At 48.8% G+C, this 24,724-nt stretch overlaps 1 protein-coding gene across 3 annotated transcripts in view; it reads right to left on the bottom strand.

The window, feature by feature from the left end:
* Positions 1–24,724, bottom strand: part of Usp46 (ubiquitin specific peptidase 46) — a 59,699-nt gene that overhangs the window by 31,770 nt on the left and 3,205 nt on the right. For 2 of the 3 annotated variants that reach the window (XR_001235723.1, XM_005392917.2), the window contains exons 1-4: positions 15,583–15,693; positions 5,240–5,320; positions 1,806–2,019; positions 210–439 (exon numbers count right to left, since the gene is read on the bottom strand). Coding sequence is in view for 2 of the 3 variants with exons in the window: in XM_005392917.2 (XP_005392974.1) it covers positions 210–439; positions 1,806–2,019; positions 5,240–5,320; positions 15,583–15,684 (627 nt within the window). In the remaining variant the exon portion in view is untranslated. Of the gene's footprint in view, positions 1–209; positions 440–1,805; positions 2,020–5,239; positions 5,321–15,582; positions 15,694–24,724 lie in introns of those variants that run through there. The other variant, XM_005392918.2, reaches the window with a different exon arrangement.

Below are 24,724 nucleotides of genomic sequence, written 5' to 3'. Positions count from 1 at the left end.
AGCGCCGTGCTTTGGCCGACACGCCGTGGAAGAAGACACGCTTCCAAAAACCTGCCCCTGAGTTTCGCTGCATGAAAAGGATTCACGAAGCAGGACTGGCCACACATACCGAGGGCAGCTGGTAAGTGCTGTAACCCCGCGCCACACTCACACACCACACGGCCCGCCTAACTGTGCTAAGCAAGTTACACGGAGTCCTCGACACTCACAGTTTCACAGTTCAGGCATCTGGTTTCATTGGTGAGCGTTCCCTGAAAAATCTCATGGACCCAGGTGAGTTCTGGTTTATTATTCTCCGCAGGCTCATTCATGTTGCCATTTTTTAATTTTCCATTTTGCTTTTCTTGTTTCTTCTCTTCCTGCAGTATGTCCGCAATAGTGTTTAGCAAATAATTTAAAAATTCGTGAGCGTCCTGCTGCATGTAGTTATCAAAGAGATCTGGAAAGGAGAAGGTCATTATTTCAATCTCTAATTCTTAAAATGCAAACAGACATGCCTCGTCTTACATGCCACGCTTGAAGTTTTTACACTGCAAGGGTGGACACAGAATATAAAGAAATCCATCTCTTCTGTGCAGCTTCCACAGGGAAGTTTCTACGTGTTTCCATCTCCTACACCTACCAGTTTCCCTATCTTCCTACGTCCCACACATGAAAACTGACTCATTTTATTTGTTGTAGAGAACAGAAATCACCTGAAAAGATCCCTGACGAAATACCAATATTTAATATGATGTTACTACTGATGACCAATGAATCACTGCATAATACTATATCCAGAGCAGCTGAAATCTCTTCCCCCAAAATCGTATTGAAGCTTGGGCCAGCCTGAAACAGCCTAACTGAAACCCATGAAGGAGATGAAGAGTGCGTGGGAGGGTGAGCCTGCTGGTGTTCTGAAACCAACTGCAAATGACCCCAGAAGCCTGCGGCCGCCGCCTGCTGGCCAGGACAATCGGATCGGGATGAGGGCAGCTGTGAAACCCGTTACTGATCACATTCACAGCTGGGCTAGGAGTGCTCCACCTTTTCCTCCACTCGACTTACTTTTATTCTAGTATGAATAAACTGCAACAACTTTAAACGACAGCACTCTCACTACACCAGACTGCAAAACAAACATCTAATTAGCATGCAAGTATGTTGGAGTAAGGTGAAATGTGGGAAAAACACAAGTTACCACTTCAAGTATTTCCACAGTCAGAAAAAATTCCAGTATAAAACTTCTGGAATACACAGCTTGTTTCTACCACCAGTTCCCCCAAAAAAACAGAAGACAAAAAAATTTTCAAAACTTGCGTGACAGCAGGCTATTTTTATCATACAAAGATTATCAATTTGATATCCTTCAATCATCCTGGCAAATAAAATCAGATCTATTATTTTTACAATAGTAGAGGACCTGATCAGGTAATACGCACTTACTCTAATCACTTATGACAAGTTCATAAGAGGGTACTATTTCATTCAGTTATTATATCAGCCCATCTAATCCGACGAATGCGCCCCGGAGGAGGCTGCCTTGGGCAATTTTTTCTCTTACAATGATCCTACCAAGAATAGAGTTTAAAAAAATTTCCAAAAGATGAGATGCTACATCTGAATTTTAAAGCGTATCTCTAATCCACTTTTGCTTAATGTATAATGGATGGAGAAAAACAAACATCTTTTCTTTAAAAATGACACCTGAGCGCTGCCTACACTTCTTTTTCTTCTTTAAAGAGGCTTCTCGTTTTGAGGACACACAGAAACGTCAGTTTCCCTTATTTCAGGGCCTTAGAACCGTGGCATTCCACAGCACTCACCGTTCTCTTTTCTCAGCCTCGAAATGAACTTCTTTGGTGGGATGACGCCAACCTTCTTCTTCTGCGTGGCGATGCTGTGGAAAAGGTCTGCCAGGCACGTCAGCAGGTTTTCCTTCTTTTTTTGCTGGGCCTTGTATGCCAGCACGTTCTCACGGAACGGCCGGCAGAAATACAGCGCCTGAAGCACGGAGTTGCAGTAGCACGTGTTCCCAAACTGCCAGAGGACAAGAGGGTGGCTCAGACCCCGCCAGGGACAGGCCGCCTCTGGAAGGCGAGGGCAGAGGAGGAGGCCAGGCCCCAGGAGTCCGCCCAGCCTGCCCTGCTCGGAGGCCAGCTCCCCGTCTTGGACACGGATTAAGCACCCTGAACACCGGTGACTGCCGACTGGCAGGACACAGACGAACGCGCACAGCCGCGCCTCCTTACCTGGTGCCAGCGTCACACCGGAGTTACCCGTCACCAACCACAGGCTGAGAAAGCTCAACGGACAGTGACAGAGAGAAACAGCTCCTAAGTCCTCCTGCGCACCACCGCGAGGAGCGCGCAACCTCACTCAGCCCGCCTGGGCCGGAAGCCCGCGCCCGCAGCGCGCCCGCCGCCACTCCGCAGCCCCCGCTGCCAGGCCAGGCGCAGCGTCACAGCGCGAGGGACTCTTACTTTACCTCACAGTGCCTGGCAGTGACACTGATCCTCTTATTACAGTAAACTGTTTAACTGTTCTATTTTATTTACACATGTTATTTTATTAACCCCTTCTTGTGCCTAACATGTAACTTAAACTTTATCGTGTTTGTGTATGTACACGCAGAAACAGTACATATGGGGCTCCTCATTATTCATGTCTTAGGAGTCCCCTAGGGATCCTGGACTGTATCCCCCACACGTGAGGAAAACCTGCTCTACACGATTCTGGTGCTTCTCTCACCCATACAAGTCTCCATAAAGTGGCAGTAGGGATTCTGTCTAGGTAAGGCATCGAATAACACCATCTGGTGCTTAGAAAAAAAGGAAGAAAGAAACCTCTTTATTTGAAGACCCAGTAAGTAGCTGGTTAAATAAAAGATCCTGCTTTCTAGCACCAGCCCCAACAGACAAACTGAAACTCCAAATCAAAAAGAAACTGAGGAGCTAGGAACCACTCGCACAGCTCAGTCAGCCTTAACCACATGTGGGCTTGGTCTTCTTTCAGGATGCCAGGGTCCCTGCCTGCGGGACACACGCCCCCCACTCCACAGTGAGGAGCGGAGTGTTCTCAAGCCAGCTGCCATCTCTGCTTCTACATCACCCGCCCTCCCGTTCTTCCAAGGCAGCACACGTCCCGGTCCAGTGCAACCCAAGTCCCGGGCTCCCGCGATCCAACTAGAGTCACCACAGCAGTATTTCATACCTCTCGTTTTCATGGACTCTAAGATTATGATGACAGAAGGGAAAAGCATATCCCACTGGGGTCCAAGCGACTATTAGACCGACTCTGAGACCGTCACTTGAGAATGGCTCCCACACAGTTTAATGGACAGGAAATGCCCTAAGGGAATGCAAGACCCCGGCACAGACTACCAAGTGCTGCAGGAGATTAACACAGGACGTGAGCACATTCTCAGAACCGGTGTGGGCTTGTGTGGCTACCCAAGTGAGATGGAGGTTCTTCCACACTCACATGTCTACTTCTGCTGAGCTAGGAAATGTCCTATTTTTATATATTTTAATCTGACACAATTATGTAATAGGAGACAAATCTTGTTCCAGAAAAGTTGGAACTTTCATAAATTGCCATTTTAAGGATCATAAATTAAATTATTAATAAATGCAGATCTCAGAATTCTTCCACAAACTAAAAAATGGCCTTTACTCTTGCTCTCTTCAGTCTCCCATGACTTGAGTAACTGTCCTGAGAGCCGAGCAGAGGCCTGTGCGCAGCGGATTTAAAAGTGGTGCTGAAATCAGAAGTCAGCATTTTGCCAGCGTACTCTCCCCAGGCCCGAGCTTTACCCAGCCTTTCTCTTCCACCCGGCGTCTCACCTCCACCCAGATGCCTTCCTAACGCTTGGCCCTGACCCAGGGCACAGCCCCTGGGGAGGCAAGGAGCCACAGCACACCTCGCTGCACAGCGGCCCCCAGGGGAGCTTTCATCCGTCTTCCACCGTCACCTAGAGCAGTGGCGGCGAACCTCGGGCACGCGTGCCACAGCTGGCTGTTTGTTATCACTGAAAGCTCTAAAAGGTTTGCCATCGCTGCCCGAGGAGGTAGAAACCATCGCAATCCCATTTTACAGACTGCAAACTGAAAGCTCAGAGACGTGGGTAACTTGCCTCAGAACACAGTTAGAGAATAGCAGAGGCAGAAGTCCAGTGCAGGTCTATACGGCCCTAAGGCCAGTGCTCGCTCTTTATCTCCCAGGCAGCAATTAGCTGCAGAGTCTTTCTAGTTTCTCCTACTACTTATCATGCCAGGGCACTGGCAGACATGTGTAGAGCAGTCAGTTGCTCCAGGAAGTCATGCGTTTATAAGCTAACACTTGATAACTTGTTTATAAGACTTCCACCCCAGAGAGAAAGTATCAGTAAGAAAGAAAGCTCAGGAAGGGTGCCTAACACTGCCATACGACCTGGCCATCATCGACTACCAAAGAAAAAGAATCTCTAAGTCTGGCCAGATACAAGGAGACTACTGCCGAGCACAAGTAAAATGAGGCTATGTAATTATGGGATAAACCGGTCCTAGCTTTTCCCCTACAGCCTCTCCCTGTTTCAGGTAGGTACCCTACCAAGTTACACCCATGATGAGCCCGTAACACTTTTCTTTTTTGTCTTTTTGAGACAGGGTCTCACTATGCCGTTCAGGCTGGCCTTGAGCTCACTTTGTAGCCCAGGTTGGTCTCAAACTCGCAACGATCCTCCCGCCTCAGCCTCCCAAGTGCTAGGATTACAGGCGTGCGCCACCACACCCGGCGTTTGGGGGGGTGTGATGGGGGGTCCTTGGTCTTACAACACTTTTTTGGGGGGTTGGGTACAGGGAATCAAACTCAGGACCTTGCGCTTGCCAGGCAGGTACTGCTGGTAACACTTAAAACTGGCTGTACTGAAGCTCACCAAAACAGGGACTGGCTGCAGAGTTCAGCCGGATGACAGGAGGAGGATGTACAAAGGCAATTTTGCTACAAAAGCTAATAAAATCCTCACAAAAGTCACATGTCCAAAGGAAACCCCTCAAAGCGTGGGGAGGTGAAGGTGTGAATTTGATCCAATAATGTAGTAATTAAATTCTTTTCTTCGGGGACAACTAATACTTTCAAAAATAGATTAAAATGCTCCCTCTTCAACATTTTGCTTCTTCTTTGTCTAAAGCATTTAAAAATTGCTAATGATGAAAATGGTAGGGGAGTTGCATCAAATATTCTAAAATGTTTGATAAAATAGTGCATTTTAAATACTTACATTGACCAATCCGAAGTAGTGTTCATTGATCGGAAACTGCTCTGGACCAATGTCTTTTTCCAGAGCAGAGGCATTGGTGCCCTAAAAGAGAAAAATAACACAAGTTCCACTGCATGTCAAGTTGACAAGAAAATGAAAGCATACTTAAGCTGCACACTTCGAAATGAGCACCTACTCCGGGTGACCAGGTGCTGGCGACACTCGCCGACAGAAAAGGCACGAGAAGCGAACCATTAGGTTAGTTAATAATCCCATCCCTATTTTTCCCCTCATCCAACTTATTCCTCTCCTCAACCCTTCCTTCAATCATCCTCCCTTAGGAAAGCAAGGTTGAGAGAGGCAAGTGAGCAAACTATCACCAAGAACTTCTGAATAAAATATCATCATCACAGACAATTAGAGCAGCTATAACAACCAAGGCACTGACCGGGCGTGGTGGCGCATGCCTGTAATCCCAGCACTCAGGAGGCTGAGGCAGGAGGATCATTGTGAGTTCGAGACCAGCCTGAGCTACAAAGTGAACTCAATGCCAGCCTGAACTGCATAGCAAGACCTTGTCTCAAAACAGGACCAAAAAAAACCAAAAAAAAAGCAAGGCACAGGGCAGTATACTATCTTTTTTTTTTTTTTTGTCTTTTTGAGACAGAGTCTCACTATGCAGTTCAGGCTGGCCTTGAGGTTACTTTGTAGCCCAGGTTGGTCTCAAACTCACAAAGATCCTCCTGCCTCAGCCTCCCAAGTGCTGGGATTGCTGGCACGCACCACCATGTCCGGCACAGAGAGCAGTATATTATCATTTCCAGGGTTAATTTCTTCATTCTGGTAAGGATTTATTGTGCATCCAATGAGCAAAACTCTGCTCTCTAGGTCCAGGCATTGATAAGAGAACAGGGAACAAAACAGGAAAGGGTTCCTGCTTCCGTGGAGTTTCCATTTTGCAAATGAAGACAGCCTGGAACACAAAGCAAATACACTGAACAGTGTAGTACGTGGTAATAAGTAGAGAAAAATAGAGCAAGAAAAGGGGATGGGGACAAGAGGACGTATGTGTGGAGGACAGACCTACAGGTGGTGGGGGTAGCTGCACCTTCAGGAGACCGATCAAGAAAGGCAGGTCTGACTTACTGCTCAAAAAGGAACGTTACAAACAATGGAGAAACTAAATCTGAAACAGTTCTCAGATGCATCGAACTAGTAACACAGCCACAGACAGTCCAGCGTGACAATTTTAAGACTACTAGGTACCCTTGCTACGTACCAAGGATGGGGCAGCTTACTATTATGATTCCCATTTAACAGATAAGGTATTTAAAGCTCGCCGAAGCAAAGACTGGCAGCAGAGTTCACCCAGATGACAAAAGGAGGATGTCTCAAAAAGTCAAAAAGAAAGAAAGAAAGAAAGAAAGAAAGAAAGAAAGAAAGAAAGAAAGAAAGAGAAAGAAAGAAAGAAAGAAAGAAAGAAAGAAAGAAAGAAAGAAAGAAAGAAAGAAAAAAAGAAAGAAAGGAGAAAATCTGTCCCAGTTCACAGTGAGTTAAGGGACTGAGCTAAGAGTTGCATTCAGGAATCAGGCTAAGAAGCCATGTTCTTAATCAAATGCTACACAGAACAACCCTAACACTAACCCCACTGAACGCCAGTGACCGATGACGAGTTCTCATTACCACCCTGGGCCTGAATACACCTGCCAGGGTTAGGAAGAGTGACTGAAGTTCGGTGCAGTAAAGCAGGCGACAGTCAACCGTCATTATCCACGGGGAAACTAATTCCAGGACCCCCTGGACATCTTCAAGCCCCTTACATAAAACGTGTGCTGTCTGCATGTACCCTGCCATGTTAGTCACCTTCCACATGCTATGACAAAATACCTGAGCTAAACGGTTTATAAGGAGGAAAGATTTATTTTGGCTTATGATTTCCACCCATGGTCCCTTGGCCCCCCTGCTGTGGGCAAAGCAGAGCATCATGGCTGGGATCGACAGGGAAGAAAGCCACCATCTCCTCACAGCAGGCAGGAGTAAGAGAGAGAAGGGCCCCAACGTCCCCTTGAGAAACATGCCCCAGTGACCCATTTCCTCCCACAGCCCCCACCGCTAGCACCAGCGGCTGAGGACGGGCCTTAGGACAGGAGCCTTCCGGGGACAGGCAGGTCCAGATCACAGCCTACAGACACCGCTGTGCGCTCAGAGCGCCAAACACAACGCCAGTGCTGTGCAAACAGCTGTTAGGACGCTCTGCTTAGAGAGCGGGAAGTCTGTGTGTCCGGTGCAGACTCAGTTTTCTTCCTGCGCCTAGTATCTCCGCTCTGTGCAGGCTCGTGCGCACAGCGGGCCGAGGGCAGGGCAGGCAGGGCAAGATCCGACGCCTGCGCTCTGCCGTCCGCCTGTCCCCTTCTCACACTCCCAGCCCGTCACGGAAGAGCCGCAGCTCCCAGAAATGCAGACTGCGAAGACAGATGTAAGTCAAGGAGACTTCCTAAGAAGCAGTCTGCCACTATTACTTGTTCTTGATTTGTAACTGGCATCTCCTCTCTCACAGGAAGCAACGGCCAAACAGCAGGCTGAGAGCAAGTCAGAACAGCCCCTCGTCACCAGGCAGACATCCCATGCAAAATAACCCAAGTCTAAGCAAACAACACAACAGAAATGACAACAAATGCCTTTATCATCACATCTTCCGTTTCCCCTTCTGTTGGGCTTTAGATTTAAAATGATCCCGCTGCCCCGCGTCTGGAGGGTGAAGGGTTGCGGGGTGCCCTCACTGACCTGCGGCTGGGAGGTGGGGTCCAGGAAGAGGCGGGTTACGGGACGGGGTTGAGAAGGGGCGTCTCCCTCCCGGGCTCCCCTCCTTCTCTGCTTCCCTGCACCAAGGGGTGAGCGGCCTTCCTCTGCCCCGCCGTCTGCCCCGCTGCTCTGGAGCCAGCCGAGCATGGGCTGAGACCTCTGCCACTGTGAGGCAAAACCGACCTCCCTCCCCGTAGTCAGAGGCTGAGACATCTTGTTGTCTAGATCTTTTACACCATCTCACCGATCTAAATTCCTTTCCTCATCTGAAGAGTGTGTGTGTGTGAGACAAGAAGTCATGCCTTCACAATCGTGTACCTACATTTACAAGGCTGAACTTTTGCAATTATGGCAGGATTTTATAGTATAGACAAAAATTACTACACATTTTCAATAAAGTTACATCTCAATCATAAATCAATGTAAACGACGTGCATCAAAAGTACCCATAGCTATTTTTCAAGAAAAATTAGAATCTATGGCATAGAGCCCAGGAAAAAAATGCTAAATATAAAACTACAGCACTTGGAGATAGATCTTATTAAATCTCTTTATAAAAAAAAGCAATATATTCAAGTTGACCCATAATTTTGCTAGCTGGAAAGTCTTAGATGGAGTCTGTCTCCTCTCCTGTCTTACTCCTCTCGCCTTTGCAGAGGGGGAGGCTGGGGAAGGAGCGGGCTGCAGAGTCACCGAGGCAGGCCTGGGCAGCACCCCTCTCGGCAGGATGGTGGGGCAGCACCCACAGCCGGCCGACGAGGGCACAGGGCGTGAGCTAGGTCCTGTGTGAAACCTGGCTCTGCTCTGAGGCCAGCCCTTGCTCTGCCACAGTTCAGGGCACGCTTGCCCCATCTCTTGCACAACACACAGGGCGCTGCGGAAGGCTCGGAGGAGGAGCCGGCCGACTGGTGATGCTAATCCCCAAGGGTTACGCCTCCACCTTTCGTCGGCACCTCCCCGTTTCTGAGGCCCCGACTCCCGCCGGTGTACAAACTCCCCAGTTCTTCTCACCGAGGCTCACCCTCCACCCCACTCCTGCCAAAGTCCTAGACGGTTCCAACATCCACGCGGATGGGCCATGTCACCGTGCCTCTGTGCAACGCGATGTCCTGCGTCCCAAGTACCTTTTGCTCCACGCCACACCAGGCCCCTCTCCCCAAGCTGCACCCGGACCAGGCTGCCACCTGACACTCCAGTCCAGCTGCCACCACCCACCAATGGCACCCCACCCACTGCTTCAGTAGCCATCCTAGTCACATTCACGCCTCACGGGAACGTTCATCTGTCGGTGAGGATTTCTAGGTCCCACTTACCCCGTCCTTTAACCATGACACCAGGCCAAAAATTTTTTGAAGGATGAACTAAAGTATCTACATCCTTCGAATGTACAAAACCAGACAAATGTGCAGTAGTAAAAGGAGAAAGCCGAACAACCACTCACTGGGTTCTCTGGAATTCACCCGATGCCAGTGGCCCTCACCATGACCCATGCTTTAACAGTGGCCGAACGCGCTGGTGTACCACTCCACGGCGACTATTCCCACCTTCCCCCAAGAGCCTTGGAGCCTTGGCGGCCCCTCCATCCCGCTCACACTGCCTCTCCCTCTCAAAAAGCAAACAGTCAATGTTTAACAGCAGCCGGGGATTCCCGTAACCTGTCACTCACAAACCTACATGCTTCTCTCTCGCTGACGGATCTCTCCTCTCCTATCAGATCGGTCTCAGAATTTAAACTTCTGCCAGCACCTCCACATTGGAAACATACACTCCTTCACAGACGTCCCCTTCATGACCTCATCCTCACTCCTCCTTTGGAGCTTAACTTTTTAAAATAACTACCTCTGCTGAAATACTTCCTGGATGTATCTGAGGACTGCTTAGGTGTGTAAGGTGGAACAGGAGGGGGATAAAACCGTGTCTTGGTTACTTTTTTCTCGTTGCTGGGACAAAAATACCTGACGCCCAAAATTAAGGAAGGAAAGGTTTATTTCGCTTACAGTTTGTGGAGGTTTCAGTCCATACTTGGCAGATTACGAGGCAGAGTGGCACATGGCAGAGGCTACAGCTCATGGCGGCAGAACACAGCAAAGCAACAAGCAGAAAAGCCAGGAATGGCCGCAAGCAGCCTCCTGCTCTCCCTTACATATGCAAACCATCCACCCCAGGGCGGGTGCAGCTCTCACACCCATAATCAATCAAACTCTAAAGCCTGCTCCATGGCCGCATGAGGCTTTTGGGGGACACCCAGACAAACCATAACAAAGTGTTACTGAAGCTGAGGGGGGGCGGGGGGCAGCTCACTGCACTCTTCCATTTATAATTTCATACGCACAGCCATGCACCCTACAACCACAGGAACACATCCTGAGAAACACGTCATTAGGGGATTTCACTACTGTGTAAATATCGCAGAGTGAGCTGGTGCAGCCGACGACATACCCAGGTTCGATGCTATACTGAACAGCCTGGAGCTCTTGGGACCCCACTGGACAAAACAACCGGAGATTATCAAACACAGGAGAAAACGATGCAGTGAAGACACATGCAGGAAGCCAGGCACGGAGGCGCACAGCTCTAAGCCCGGCACTTGGGAGATGAAGACAGGAGGATGACCTGAGTTCAGGGCCCGCCTGGACCACACAGTGAGACCTGGTCTTACAGAAGCAAAACCAAAACCATGAAGCACGCGTGAGCTGCACGAGGCTGTTCCCATAACACGGCACACTGTTTACGGTGACGCTTCTATGTAAGGAGAAGGGACATACCCCAAAATAAGGAGGACGATGGGACAAACACAGGAACCAGTGACGTTTATTACTGTCACCGAGTGTCTGTGCCATGAGTAACTATGTATGCTCCACTCCGTATGGCTGGCAGGTCTCTCTCCCACAGCACCAGTATGGGTCACACGGTCATGCTACAAGCGTGACACCAGGTGGTAGGAAGCTTCAGCTCCATCACACTCGTAGGCGACCACTGTCACCTACAAGGCCCATCACTGACCACAAGCATCAAGAGGCAGCTCACGATCATCTGTACACGGGCAGATAATGTCTCCCAAAGATACCCTTGCCCCAATCCCTAGGATGGTGGATACATTTCCTTCCAAAAGGAAAATCGGATGGTACTAATTCACTCATCAGCTGACCCTAAACAGGGAGGCTCCCAACCCCTGCCTTTGCCTTTTTTCTCTGAGGTCGAGGCAGCACCTACTCAACCAGCAGCTGCTACAACCACTCCCCACTGCACCTGCACCTCACGCCTGCGCTGCACGCCGAGTGGATGGAGGTATCCCCACTCGCTCGCCCCACAGTCCTCAAAATCCATCTCCCCAGTCGGAGCTCTCCCTCCTCTGGCGTTTCCCACTTAGTAAATTAAAGACAGCACCAACCTCCTCTTGGCTCACGCCAGAAACTTGGGGGTCAGGCCCGGCACGCCCTGCTGTGCTCTACCCTGACCTATCACATCACATGCCCTGCTGATTTGCCCTCCTGAAACCTCGCCATTCCCTGCTCCGTCAGCTGTGTCTGCCACCCGCTAGGCCAGGCTGCAGGCACCTGTCCGCTGAATCACCTCCGCTCCGCCCAGCCTCCAGTGTCTGTGCTCTCTACCTCCAACCCCTCTGCCAACGCCGGGGCACACTGCTCGCTTTAAACACATCTGGGCTGGGGACGCGGCTCCAAGGTGGAGCTTGCCTCGCATCAACAAGACGTTGGGCTTGAGCCCCCGAACCACAAAAGCAAAAAAACACACCAATCTGCTTTGAACCTGCCAGGATCCTTACCGCCCTTCCCAATCTCACCTTGCCACTTACCCAAGCCCAGGGTCACCATCCTGTCCCCAGGTACCTCCAGTGCCCCTCCCTCGTCTCTGTACTACCACCGTGCAAGCCGGTTTACAGACCGGCTCCTCGGGGAATTCCTCACGGCCCACCTCTTTATGAAGGCGGTGAGACACCGAGTAACGCCCTTTCCACAGACGGCCATGTCCCATCTCCAACCCATGGCCATGTGACCTCACAGGACCAGAAGGACTCTGCAGAGGTGACTGAAGTAAGGCTTTTGATATGGAACACTTACCCTGGTTCCTCGGTGGGATCATGAGCACAAGCGTGCTCGTGGGAGGGAGGGAAGCAGGGCAGTCAGAACCAGTGAGGAAATGCGACATGGAAACAGGTCAGAGGTAAGAGACGCTACGAGCCAGCCTGGGAGACGGCAGAAGGGGCCCTGCGCCCCGGAGTGCAAGCGCCTGCAGGAACAGGAGGAAGCGGTAAGGAAGCAGAATCCTCCCCAGAGCCCCAGGAAGGCATGAACCTGGCCACACTCTGATTTCACAACGTCTGACCTTCAGCAGGGTAAGATTGCCTTTTTAAGCTCTAAGCTTATGGTACTTCTTTCTACAGCAGTCACAGGAATGAGGATGACCTCCTCCCCAACTTCAGCCCCCCACTCAGCATCCAGTGTGCTTTCTCCATATATTCTAGTTGTTACTTATGTTATTAAGATCCGGCCTCGCCCCTAAAGCAGCGATGGTGAACCTTTAGAGACCAGTGCCCAAACTGCAACCCCAAGCCCACTTATCACAAAATGCCAACACTGCAACTAAACCTAAATAGAGGTTTTAGTTAAAAAAAAAAAAAAAAACAACTCATGCATTAACATCTTTTGTCTTAATGGAAAAACAAAAAAGACACGTACCATAGGTTCCCCGCCACTGCCCTACACCATATACATCGTGAAGCAAAAATCATAGCCGACCTTCCAATACTAGAATTTTCAGTGACACGTAGACAATAGGACCCCAGTAACTGCAGGCTGAATAGATGGTTGGATGGATGCACTGACATGGATGGCTGGAGCTGCCCGAGTACCTACAGTGTGCATGATAATTTGGACATTCGTGTGTGTGTGTATGTGTGTGTGTGTTTTCTCCCTCCATACTGATCAGTGAGGCATGAGTGGTACCCTCCACCACCTTCCCCACTCCCTTTTGCAGACACACTTCAGAAAATGGTTTCTATGGATACAGAATGTTACTGAAATTGACATTTAGAACCAAATTCTTGTTTCACACGCATTTTTCTTGGGTAATGTGAATCTTTGCATCTTTAACAGTTTGGGAGGAAAATATGTTAAATGTAAATGCTGGCATGATTAAATGACACACATGACAAAGAATGTCTCATGAGATAATAATGAAGATGAGCACTTAAAGATTAATTAGACAGTATCGATCAATACTTTAAATGACCAAATCTTTCCATTCTGCAGTTCTACTTTTTTACATACATATTTTCATACAGATGGGAAGAAATGCAGAGACTGTACCAAGGGCTACATACTGGAAGTGTAACTTAAACAACTTACAAATTTGCCTCTTTCACGTACATGCTGAGAGGATTCGGGTCTTGCAGGGCCGGGGACCCAAGCTCCCCTTGTCTTGTTGCTCTACTGTGCTCGAGTCCAATTCTAACTTTGGAATAAAAATGGCTCCTCTTGCTCCTACTATTAAATAATCTCTGCAAGGAAGAAATAAGAAAACTAGGGAGGGACCCTGCTCCCTTTCAGGGGTGCTCGTGGATGCTCCACGCCTTACCTCTGCATTTATCCCTGCTGGCTAGAGACTAATTAGTCACACGGCCATAGCAAGCTGCAAGGGCGTCTGGCAAAGGCTATCTTTACCACAGGACCTGTGAGCAGGTAAAATTTCTCTTACACTAGAAATGAAAAAATGGGTACTGAGGGAACACCCAGCAGTCAATATCTCCATGATTCTTGCAGCAAGAATTATTAACAGAAAAAATTAGGAGTAATTTAAACTCATTAAATAATTATGGAAATGCGTATGATGGAATCCCAGCTGGGTGTTTTTCAAAGTAAATATACCCTGTAAGTACTGCTGTGAAAATCTGCCCAAGATACACTGTTAAGCGAAAACATGGTACAGATAACAGTGTGTTGAGGACAATCTTGGCAATGTCATTTATTGAGCAAAGCACACCAGGTCATTGTACTCTGGGTCTACGGTTTCACAGAAATCCCTCAGAGAACACCTCAGAAATTATTATTAGAGTTTCTTTTTCTGACGCAGAGGTGTTGGCATAGGGTCTTCGCTATGATGCACAGGCTGGCCTAGAACTCCTGGGTGTAAGTGATCCTCTGCCTCAGCCTCTCAAGTAGCTGGAACCAAAACACACACCACTATGTCCAGTTAACACTTGAGAAATTATTAGCAGGTGTCACTGATATCAGAAAGTAGAGTTGGGGTCAAGTGTGGTGGCACATGTGTGTATAAGCCCAGCACTTGTAAGGCTGAGGCAGGAGGAGTGCCACAAGTTTGAGGTCAGCCTGGGCTACAAAAGTGAGTTCAAGGCCAGCCTAGACTGACTACATATCAAGATGTTTAGATTTTAAAGACAGAAAGAGGGGCCAGGCATATAGCTGAGTGGCACAGTGCCTGCCTGGCAAGCACAAGGTCCTAAGTTTGATTCCTAGTAACAAAAAGAAAAAAAAGAAAAAAGAAAGAGCGGGAGGGAGGGAAGAAGGAAGAAAGAAAGGAAGGCAGGAAGAAAGTAAGGCTGGGAGATGAAAATGTTGTGAAAGGGCTTTTCTTTTTATATTTGCAACTCTTTGAACTTTTTACTATGAGCATGTATTATTTTTCTGTCAAAAATGTGGTAAACTAATGCTCTACGGTGAAGTCACCTGAGGTCCACAGTGTACACACCTGAGCTGTGTCTGCCCTTTCTTCTTACCAGTGTTTATCTGCCTTTGATCGTAGTTACCCCACCTCTGAGGAGTCAGTTTCCGGGCTGAGATCGAGTTCCTGACGTCCAGCCTGCCGACTCCAAAGGGCAGCAGAGCAAGTGAAGCAAAACTGGAAACGCGACAGCACTACACAGACGGCGGCGCGCGTGCGCGGCGCGGAGCCCGGGGCCCGCGCTCCTGCTGCCAGCAGCCAGCGCAGTGGCAGCAAAGGCAAGAGGAGAGGCGCCCTGAAGTGCTGCTACACGACCAGGCGGTGAGCAAACCTCGTAGTCAGAGGGTGAATCAGGGTCCGGAAGTGTACGAAACAAAGCTCTTATTTCCACCGGAAAAAAAAAGTGGTAACCTTTGAAAAACAATGCAGCCAAATTTATTAAAAATAGACTCTGATCTGGGACAAGTTCCAACAAGAAGACTGTAATGTTAGGTTCTCAAAGCACCTCTGAAGGCAGTTCTATGACTGCCAAGGGTGCTACCAACACACAGAACAAACAACAAGCCAGGAAGGATGAATCATAAATGCACACGACAGTATAGAAAGCCCTTTTAAAAATCATTTCTAAAGCAACTCAAAAGGAAAGCAAGCCAGGAGCTCCTCCCGGGGGGACAGAAATGAAGAAAAATTCTTGCCCAGGTGAAGGAAATAATCGGAACAATGGAGAGGCCTTTCAGGAACAATGAGAACATGAGCACAGCAGGGGCGTGCCTACAAGAAACGACCCAAGCCAGGAAGCGTCCTTGGAGGCCAGCTTGACCAAATTACAGATGAAAAGGCCCAGCCCAGACAAGGAAACTTACCTGCCCAAGATCTCCCAAGGCCTTCCTAGACACGCAGCTCTGTACAAAGCATGAGGGGACCCAAGAAAGGCCAAAGACAACTGGTAGAGATGACATCCACATACAGAGCCGGTCCTTAATTACAGAGCATGAGTCACAACAGACGACAGGAGTGGTAAATGTTGCCACTGAAACTACATTTTTATGTCCACGTCCAGAAGACTGCTTATCCAAAAAAAAGAAGAAAAAGACTACTTATAACTGTTACAATACTACTTAACTAGTTTTCAAAGGGACTAGTATTCCTAGACTTCTGATGTTAAGGCCGCTTCACAGCCTTACGGTGAAAGACAGCAAATAAAGGCGCGACAGCTCTAGGTCTGGGGGCTCAGGGGTGGTCAAAGCGGAATTAGGGCCACCGTGGGCTCCGCTGTAGTTAACAACAACAACATATGACTCACAAACAGCTGTTACTGCGCGTCTTCAGCGCGCATATACTAATAAATAGCTGCTGCTGGGCACGATCTCTTTCCTAAGGACTTTATGCACATTTTACTGAACCCTCACAACAATCCTGGGAGGTGGATGTCATTACTGTCCCTATTTCAGAAGTAAAACGAGGCAGAGTTAACTTTCCCCTAGTTTACACGCCTACGAAGTCGTGGAACCGGCTCTGAACGCGCAGTCCGGCTCCAGAACCTGTGCCCCCGCCGCGACACAGCACCGCCTCTCAGGAGGCAGCACCGCCAGAACTGGAGAACACACGGGCGGGTCACCGAGTCTCCGGGAGCACCCCTCGCTCAGAGCCACGCCGAGGACGGGAGCGAGGCGCCCTCCTCGCCAGCAGCCGTGTAGTGCGACGGGGCTGGGGGAAGCGAGACACGAGACACGAAGCGTCACGCGGACGAGGTCTTTCCCGACAGCCATTGCAAGGGCTGTTTCCGTCCAGTCAGAAGCAAAGAATGCTAAGTTTTCCAAAAAGAAAAATCTGTTAAAGAGCAAAAATAAAATCTACGGAATAAATCACTTTACACCTAACAGTGAAATAAGGTGCACTCTTAATTCTCAACTTCTAAATTCATACATAGATACCGACAATTATACAACAAAAATGGTGGAACACACAGAGACAGAAACACTATCAATACGCAGAACAAAACGTGCTGTTATACCAACAGTGTACCTTCCAGTGTGGGACTATCGAGAGGGCAGGGGAGGAAAGAACTGGCACGAATTACAGAGAAAAAACTTTATCCGAGGAAAGGTACAGAGTATCTGTCGTGCCTCTGAAGGACACAAATGCAGCGGTGATGCAGACTCTCGACTGCACCTCCCAGGCCAGGCTCTCGCTCCTCCCAGCCCCTCTGGGCGCTCTGCCTGGCTCACCCTCCCTCCCTTTCAGCAACAGTTTCCGTGCGCTTCCCCTCTGCTCCCTCGCACACAGTCGGTGTGTTCCCTGTGGGACGATCCAACATCTGGCTTTCCGCCAGACCACAGCAGGTCTGCAGATTACAGCCCGTGGGTCGAGTCCGACCCACCACGTGACTTTGTAAATGAAGTTTTACTGGACACAGCAGTGACTGACCAATTTACTCCCGGCAGCTACTTTCACAATGCCACAGCAGACTTGCACAGTTGTGAAAGAGATGTTACGGCCTAAATATTTGTATCTGGCCCTTTACAGGAAAGCTTGTGAGCACGTACGCGAAATCAGAAACACCGTGCGGGCAGCAGTTACGTGGGATTCGCCGGCCAGTGCCCAGCAGAGCATCTGGCACAGAGAAGGCACCGGGTAAACCTGCTGACTGGATACACTCGGGCAACATGGGAAGGGCGGGCGGCACGTGCCGCTCCCTGTTCAGACAGCTTCACCTCCATGTATGCGCTTAATCCTGCCCAGTAACCAGGACAGATCAGTCTTCATCTATCCACTCTACACATGGGGGGGGAAAACAAAAAACGGAGGGAGGCTGCCAAGCTCACCCAGCCATTAAGGGCAGAGCCAGAATTCAAACCGAGGTCATCAGGTTCCCAGAGTCCGAGCTCTTAACCACAGATGAAGAGGACGCACCTTTCCCACTGATAATTTTAGTAACTCCTAAGGGCAGCTACAGGGACTGGACAGAGCTGGGACTGTTTCTGAGCATGCCGCCCCTGCTGCTGGCTGTCACACGTTATCTAAGCCCTGGCCACACACCCACAGGGCTTATGGAGCCGGGACCTGCTGCGTCAGCAAGTCCGAGTCCGCGCGCTGGGTGACACTGAGCAGAATTCTGCCTTCCAGCTAAGTCACCGGTGGGTCACGCTGCCCACACCTCACAAGTGGAGGAAAAGAAATGCAGTGGAAGTCACTTGCCGAGGTCAAGCTTGAGTATGAAGCAGCAGTCGGCGGTGACCATTACTCCACAACCCCAACCACTGCTGGAAGAGCTGCTCCGCTCAGGGCCAGGGGCCCGGCAGTTCACAAACAGGCGAAGGGCATTTTACTCCACACCGGGACACCTGTATTTCCATCCTTTATATTGGAAAAAACTCAGAAAAAAGCTCAACGTAACTTCATTTGATAATCACTAACAAGAAGCCAAAACACCCATTGCAGAAGAAAGCCGACATTGGGACCCCTGACTGTATACGAGTCTGAAGTCATTACAAGAAGAAACAGTAAAGCCCAAGGCTCTGGGTGATAAGACCACTGTCCAGTTTAGAGAAAACACGATGAAATCCTGATGCAGAGGTAAACTTCGGCTCAGAAGCAGAACCAAGAGCACTGGCCCAAGTCTGCTTTGCAGCTGAAGGTGGAGGAAGACACACTTACCCACAGTAACTGACCTCAGCAAGCTAGTGTCCTACAAAGCCACCAGTACACCTCTTGTGTGATAATGTCCTTAAACCTCCTCCTTCACCCTGGGGTCCCCTCGCCACGGCTTTAGAGAGAGGCCGTGTGGGGATGTGGATCCTGGCCAAGTCCCGGGTCAACAAGGCCAGCTCCGCGAACTTTACCACCCCATGACTTCAGCCTCCCACACTCCCCCCAGCCTCCCACCCCCATCCACGCTCAAGGTCTTCCACTGGGGAGAAACACCGCCCCAGCCCCACTCCTCACACCACAGGGAGAACCGAAGGACTCACTACTTCTGCACGAGTCCGGGGAAATCCCTGCTCTTGGAAACCATGAACACTGTGACATCAGAGAAACTCTAATCTACCGTGAGGAAAACATCCCAAAACGCACTGGTTGTGGGACATGAAACACAAACGCTGTGCTCTCGCCCCCAACCCCAAATAGAGCGGCCGTGGTAACAAAGCGATGGGCAAGGAGGCCTTGGCAGCAGGCTACTCAGAGCACTGACACTCCCCTGGGAGCTAAGCTGGAAACTGCAAACACATACATACGACGGGCGGAGAGAACCATGTTCTACCTGCCGAGTTTGGTTAGAACAAATTGAGGTTTGGGCTGGGTTACAGCTCAGTGGCAAAGCGCCTGCCTGGCGAGTGCAAGGTCCTGAGTTCAATTCCCACTTTCAAAAAAAAAAAATTAAGTTTTGTGTTTTATTTACCTTTGGGTTTTTAGTCCATTTTGTTAGTGATTCTTTTTATGGTACAAAAATACTGGTCTGAGACAGAGTGAAAATAAAAAGAAATGGGTCCTTTCCTACACTTTGAAAACAATTGCCGACAGCAAAGCTTTTAAAGGAGACTGAGTTCTTCCTGCTAAAACGTAAATAGCTGCTCACATTCACTTCTAATGAGAGGAATGCAAACTTAAAATACAGCAAGACACCATTCCCCTGCCCGCTTAGCAAAGATCAAAAGGCTTCTGGTCGGCACACAGCTTTCATAAGGTTGTAGGCAACGCAGGTTACTGGTGGAGGACAATTTGGCTAAACCCCTCGGTTACAAATGCAAATTCATTTCTAGGAAGTCAGGCGACAGATCCACTCCCACATAGGCAGCATGATGTATGGACAAAGTTATTCTTTGCAGCCGTGCTTATAAAAACCAAAGACTGGAAAACTACCCACACGTCCTGGTAGTCAGTGGGGGCCTGGCTAAGTGAATTCCGTACAATCAAACAACTGAACATCCCACAGCCATAAAAAAAGAGAATGAGGATGCTCTTTATAGGTTCTGCCATGCTACAAAAAGCCAGGGGCAGACCAGGAGGGACCCACATAAACTGCACGGTACCATACACAGTACTATTTTGTACTGTGTATGTTTTTTCAAAAACCAGGGGGAAAGTTAAAGCATATTTGCTCAAATATACATAACACACCTCTGTCATCGTTTCTATGGAAATGTCCCTGTTATGGTTTGTGTCTGTATGTCCCCCCAAATCCTCATGCAGTCATGGGGCGGGCTTCTAGGATTTGTGATTGATCCATGGTCCAGTGCTGGGATTATTAGTGTGACTGCCACGTCTGCCCTGGGCGGGTAGTTTGCACACAATGTAAGGGAGGGAAAGAGGCTGCTTGCCGGTCCTCCCTTTGGCCCTTTTGCACTTGTTGCTTTTACTGTGTTCCACTGCCATGAACAGTTGCCCTCTGCCATGGGCCACTCTGCCTTGGAGCCAGCCCGGTATGGACTGAAACCTCCACAAACGGTGAGCTAAATAAACCTTTCTTTACTTAATAGTGGGTGTCAGGTATTTTGTCTCAGCAATGACAGAAAAGTAACCAAGACAGTCCCCAGTGCCACATGTACTCACAGGCGAGGATTCTGGGGGATGAGTGGATCACAGGGGCTCCATACTCACCAGAGGTAAGGCCACGAGGAGTTTACAGCTACCGTGCTGTTCGGGGTGGGATCTTGTCAGAAGAGGAGGGTCACTGTGGGCACGGTCTGGAGCCTATCTGCCCTTCTCCCTCTGCCTTTTCCCTCCTCTCTCTCCCTCTCCCTCCTTCCCTTCCCTCTCCTTCTCTCGTTCCCCCCTCTCCCTCCCTCCCTCTCCTTTTCTCCCTCTCTCTCTCCCCCTCCCTCTCTCATCCTCTCTCCCTCCCTCTTTTTCTTTCTCCTTCTCCCTCTTTTTCTTTTTCCCTCCCTCTCTCTCTCCCTCTCTCCCTCCCCCTCCACCCCTCTCCCTCTCTCTTTCTCTCTCCCTCTCCCTCTTTTTCCCTCCCTCTCACTCTCTTTTTCCCTCCCTCTCCCTCTCTTTTTTCTCTCTCCCTGTTTTTCCCTCCCTCTCCCTCTCTCCCTCCCCCTCTTCCCCTCTCCTCTCTTTTTCTCTCTCTCTCTCCCTCACCCCCTCCCTCTCTCTCTTCCTCCCCCTCCACTGTCATGCCATGAGCTGCTTCTCTGCTGTGCTGCCGGCTGACTATGGGCTGAAACCTCTACAAACTATAAGACAAAATGAACCTCCTTTAACCTTGCAGGTGTTGGGTATTCTGAACATATATTCTTTTGCACAGTTTGAAATTTCTGCAATGTGAACATTTTTTAACCGATTCAAAGATTTTAAACATTGAAAAAAGAAACTGGGCTTAAGACTTTTGGTATTTTTGAACTACAAATGGCTAAATACACACCAAATAACACAACACGATCTGGTATCAACTCAGTAGCTGACTCAGTATCTTTCACTACATTATGCACCCTCATTATCAAGGAAAGGAAAAACATTGTATCTTGACTATTACAAAAGCTTGGCCGTACACCATCGGTACCATTAGCTTCCACCCACCCACTGTACAGCCAGAAATCACAGCTTCTCCCTCCCACTGTCCTCCCCGCAGCCCTTCCCTGGCCCTCTCCCTCCCACTGTCCTCCCCGCAGCCCTTCCCTGGCCCTCTCCCTCCCACTTTCCTCCCCGCAGCCCTTCCCTGGCCCTCTTCCGGCGGGAGCCACAGCAAGCTTGCAACGCCTTCATCTTCTCACCACTGCTCCAGCTGCCACAGCTCCGACCACGCGCACGCAGAGAGGAATCAGGGCCTGCTCAAGGTCACGGAGCCAGAAAGCAACTGGAGCAGCGCAGGACCGGGGGCCTAACTCCGGGCTCTGTCCACTATACTGTTTGGACTCTTCTAATGGAAGAGGTGGTGCCCTCAAAACCTGCAGTAACGATGCCTCGTACCAAGCTAGGTACCAGACATAAATGGCGCAACTAAGTCCCATAATGACCCGCTTCGTTGTGCATGAGAATGAAGACTTTGAGCGGGACAGAGTACCAAGCTCTTACACCCAATAAACAGCATGTGGGAACTCCAACCAGATCTCACCCCCATGGCAACCAAGGAAGCTCCCCAACCAGACCTGGATTCTGCAAAGCTGCTCTTCTAATAGCCCATGCCTGACCCACAAACAAACTCTTCTCAGAGCCATAAATCTTGGGGCAGGGGAGATCATCTTAGCACACAGATGGATTTAACATTTTTAACTTCAGCATTTATGTTTTTGATCTACATTTTAAAAGCACACCCAGGTATGGTGGTGCACGCCTGTAATCGCAGCACTCTGGAGGCTGAGACAGGAGGACTGCCACAAGTTCGAGGCCAGCCTGGGCTATATAGTTAGCTCAGGAGCAGCCTGAACTATACAGCAAGACCTTGCCTCAAAAAACTGAACATCCCGTGCTCGTAACACACACACTGGGCACTAAGTCTTTCTCCCCTGAGATCTCGGGACATGCCCAACTATATCCAAACCACGCACTTGCCAGAGTCACCGCTCCCAAGGGCAGTGCTTCCACCTGCAGGGCTGGAAAAACAAAGGCACGTGTGCAAAGTCATCAGCAACAGGAACATTCAAGACAGCACTGCCTCCAGAAGAGACTACTTCAGAAACGACCAGGAGTCCCTAAGTAAGGGAACAAATAACTAACCCACAGCTAAGCCAAGGCACAGAGCAATCAGAAAGAATAAACTAGACCCCTAGTTGCCAACAGTATCTCCAACCTCATTGAGCTTACGAAGATAGTTGGAAAAGGCCATAGATCTTCATACAATCACTGATAAATCACTTCCCAATTCATTACTGTAAGGTATGTACGGTAAACACCATACCAACTTCACAAAACTGGTTCTGGGAGGGTGAGGAGACAGGAAAGGGGAGTGGGATGTTTTTAGGTATTATATCAAGAAGTACCAACCGAATGTGGCTTACTTTAGTATCTGCTAAAGCCTGAACCTTTGGGGTATACAGCATACCTCACATTTTTTTTCCATAGTTTTTAGGGTGTTGATGTTTTGTAATAGAATTACGTAAGTTAACTTTAAAAGCTTCACAGGTGATGTGATACACAGTCAGAACTCAGAATCTTTGTTCTAGGAACATAATGTAATAAAAACCTGGCTATTAATATCAAGAAATACGTCTATAGCATGGTAACAATCTACAGCTCTTGACGTTAAATTACTACATTAGGTACCTTCACACTGATTCCCAAAAAGCTTTCACATGGCAGGTAGCTTTTATAAGTGATATCTGTTAGGGGGCCGCGACTATTACCAAGCAAAGCAGTGTTTCTCAAAGCACAGTCCTCGGGTCCTCTGAAACAGAGCAGGAGGGAGTGGAAAAGGCAAAGGAGTATTTATTCAGAAGGCAGAATCCGGTGCCCCACCTGTGACTACTTAACCTAAATTTCTAGGTGGAAGGGGATCCGAGTTTTTAATAAGAGAAAGTACATGTGCACATCATTCTTTGTTATACCAAAGAACCACTGAAGTATAACACATTCTTAAAGCTATGTGAACCATACTTTTAAAATCATACATTTCTGCCAGGCATGGTGGTGCGTGACTGTAATTCCAGCACTCAGTAGGCTAAAGCAGGAGCATCCCCTCTAGTTCAAGGTCAGCCTGGCTTACATAATGAGACCCTGTCTCAAACAAACAAATCATATATTCCCACTTTCAATAAGGTGACATTTGTCATACTTTCAAAATTCAAGTACAGGGGACGTTTTCCAAATATGTAAGACAGCAATTCTGCCAGCACATTCGAGCAAATCATGAGAAAGTTTCCTACACAGTACATGTAACAGACAAAGAAATGCAGTTAGGAAGATAGCCACAATTCCACACTGCCCTTCTCTAAGGACTTGAAAAGCAACTGAGTAAACAGGAAAACTCCACAAGGCCAGCCTTGCAGCTGCGCTCACAGGAAGAGGCCTAGCACCAATTTCCACCAAAGCCAAATTCAATCCAATAACGCGTGGACAAAGTAGCTTTAATAAGGCTGGCTGCACAGGAAACGTGTCCCAAGTCCACTCGCAGCACACCTGACATCTTGATTCCAGCTCTCATCATTCTGTTCCAAGTTCTCTCCCCTGTGGGTGAGCATCTCGGTTATCATGCCTTGGGCCTGAATCTTCCAACTCTTCTTTACCTTTCCCGACTGCTGCTTGGGTCTCCCCGATTTTCCTCTTCATTTTACTGTTTCCCTGTTTTCACATAAAAATCAAAACTGCAATCCCAATTCCCAAGCCCTGGAAAACTGCTCCCCAGCCCCTGGCTAAAGCAACCCCTCACAAGAAAAGATGCTCAGCCTCGTAAGCAGACAGGAAAGTGTAAATGTAAACCACAGAGATGCAGCTTCACACTCATCAGACTGGCGAAACGCCACCCCTAATGATATCAAGTGTCGGCAAGTCTCCGGGAAGACTGGAACCCCCAAACACTGGTTAGAAGGTAAACTGATACAACCGGAGTGAGAGCAGCCCCAGCATATTCCAGGAAAGATGCTCATTTTCCTCTGATGCAGCAATTCCCTTCCAGGTGTGTACTACGGAGAAATTTCAAACATGCACACGGGCAGACAAGTTCACAACTGTTCACAGCACCAAAACGGCGCAGATGAAGGGCTATAAGCGTAAGTGATTATCAACAATAAAAAGAATAACTGAGTATATTACAGCACATCCACGTAGAGGAATACACACATCAATTCAAATAAACCAGAATTATGTGTATCTTACTGGATAGCTCTCAGAGTCATAATTTAAACAAAACAAATTAGTTCAGTACAACAGACGATGTTTAAAACAAACAACAGTACAGCGGACTTACGTGTACATACGTATCTAGTAAAAGCGTAAGGACACGCACTATCCAACAAATTCAGAGTAGCGGTCGTTCTGGGGACAGGGACAGTGAAAGGAGGGAGGACCCACGGGAGGTTTTAATTATGTTTGAAACACGTTATTTCTTCACGGGGGGGGGGGGGGGGG

Source organism: Chinchilla lanigera, unplaced genomic scaffold (genome assembly GCF_000276665.1).
Source record: "Chinchilla lanigera isolate Chin_1 unplaced genomic scaffold, ChiLan1.0 scaffold00046, whole genome shotgun sequence".
Lineage (NCBI taxonomy): Eukaryota > Metazoa > Chordata > Mammalia > Rodentia > Chinchillidae > Chinchilla > Chinchilla lanigera.
The sequence above is the reverse complement of the archived record's forward strand: the minus strand, read 5'-3'. Positions and strand labels throughout refer to the sequence as shown.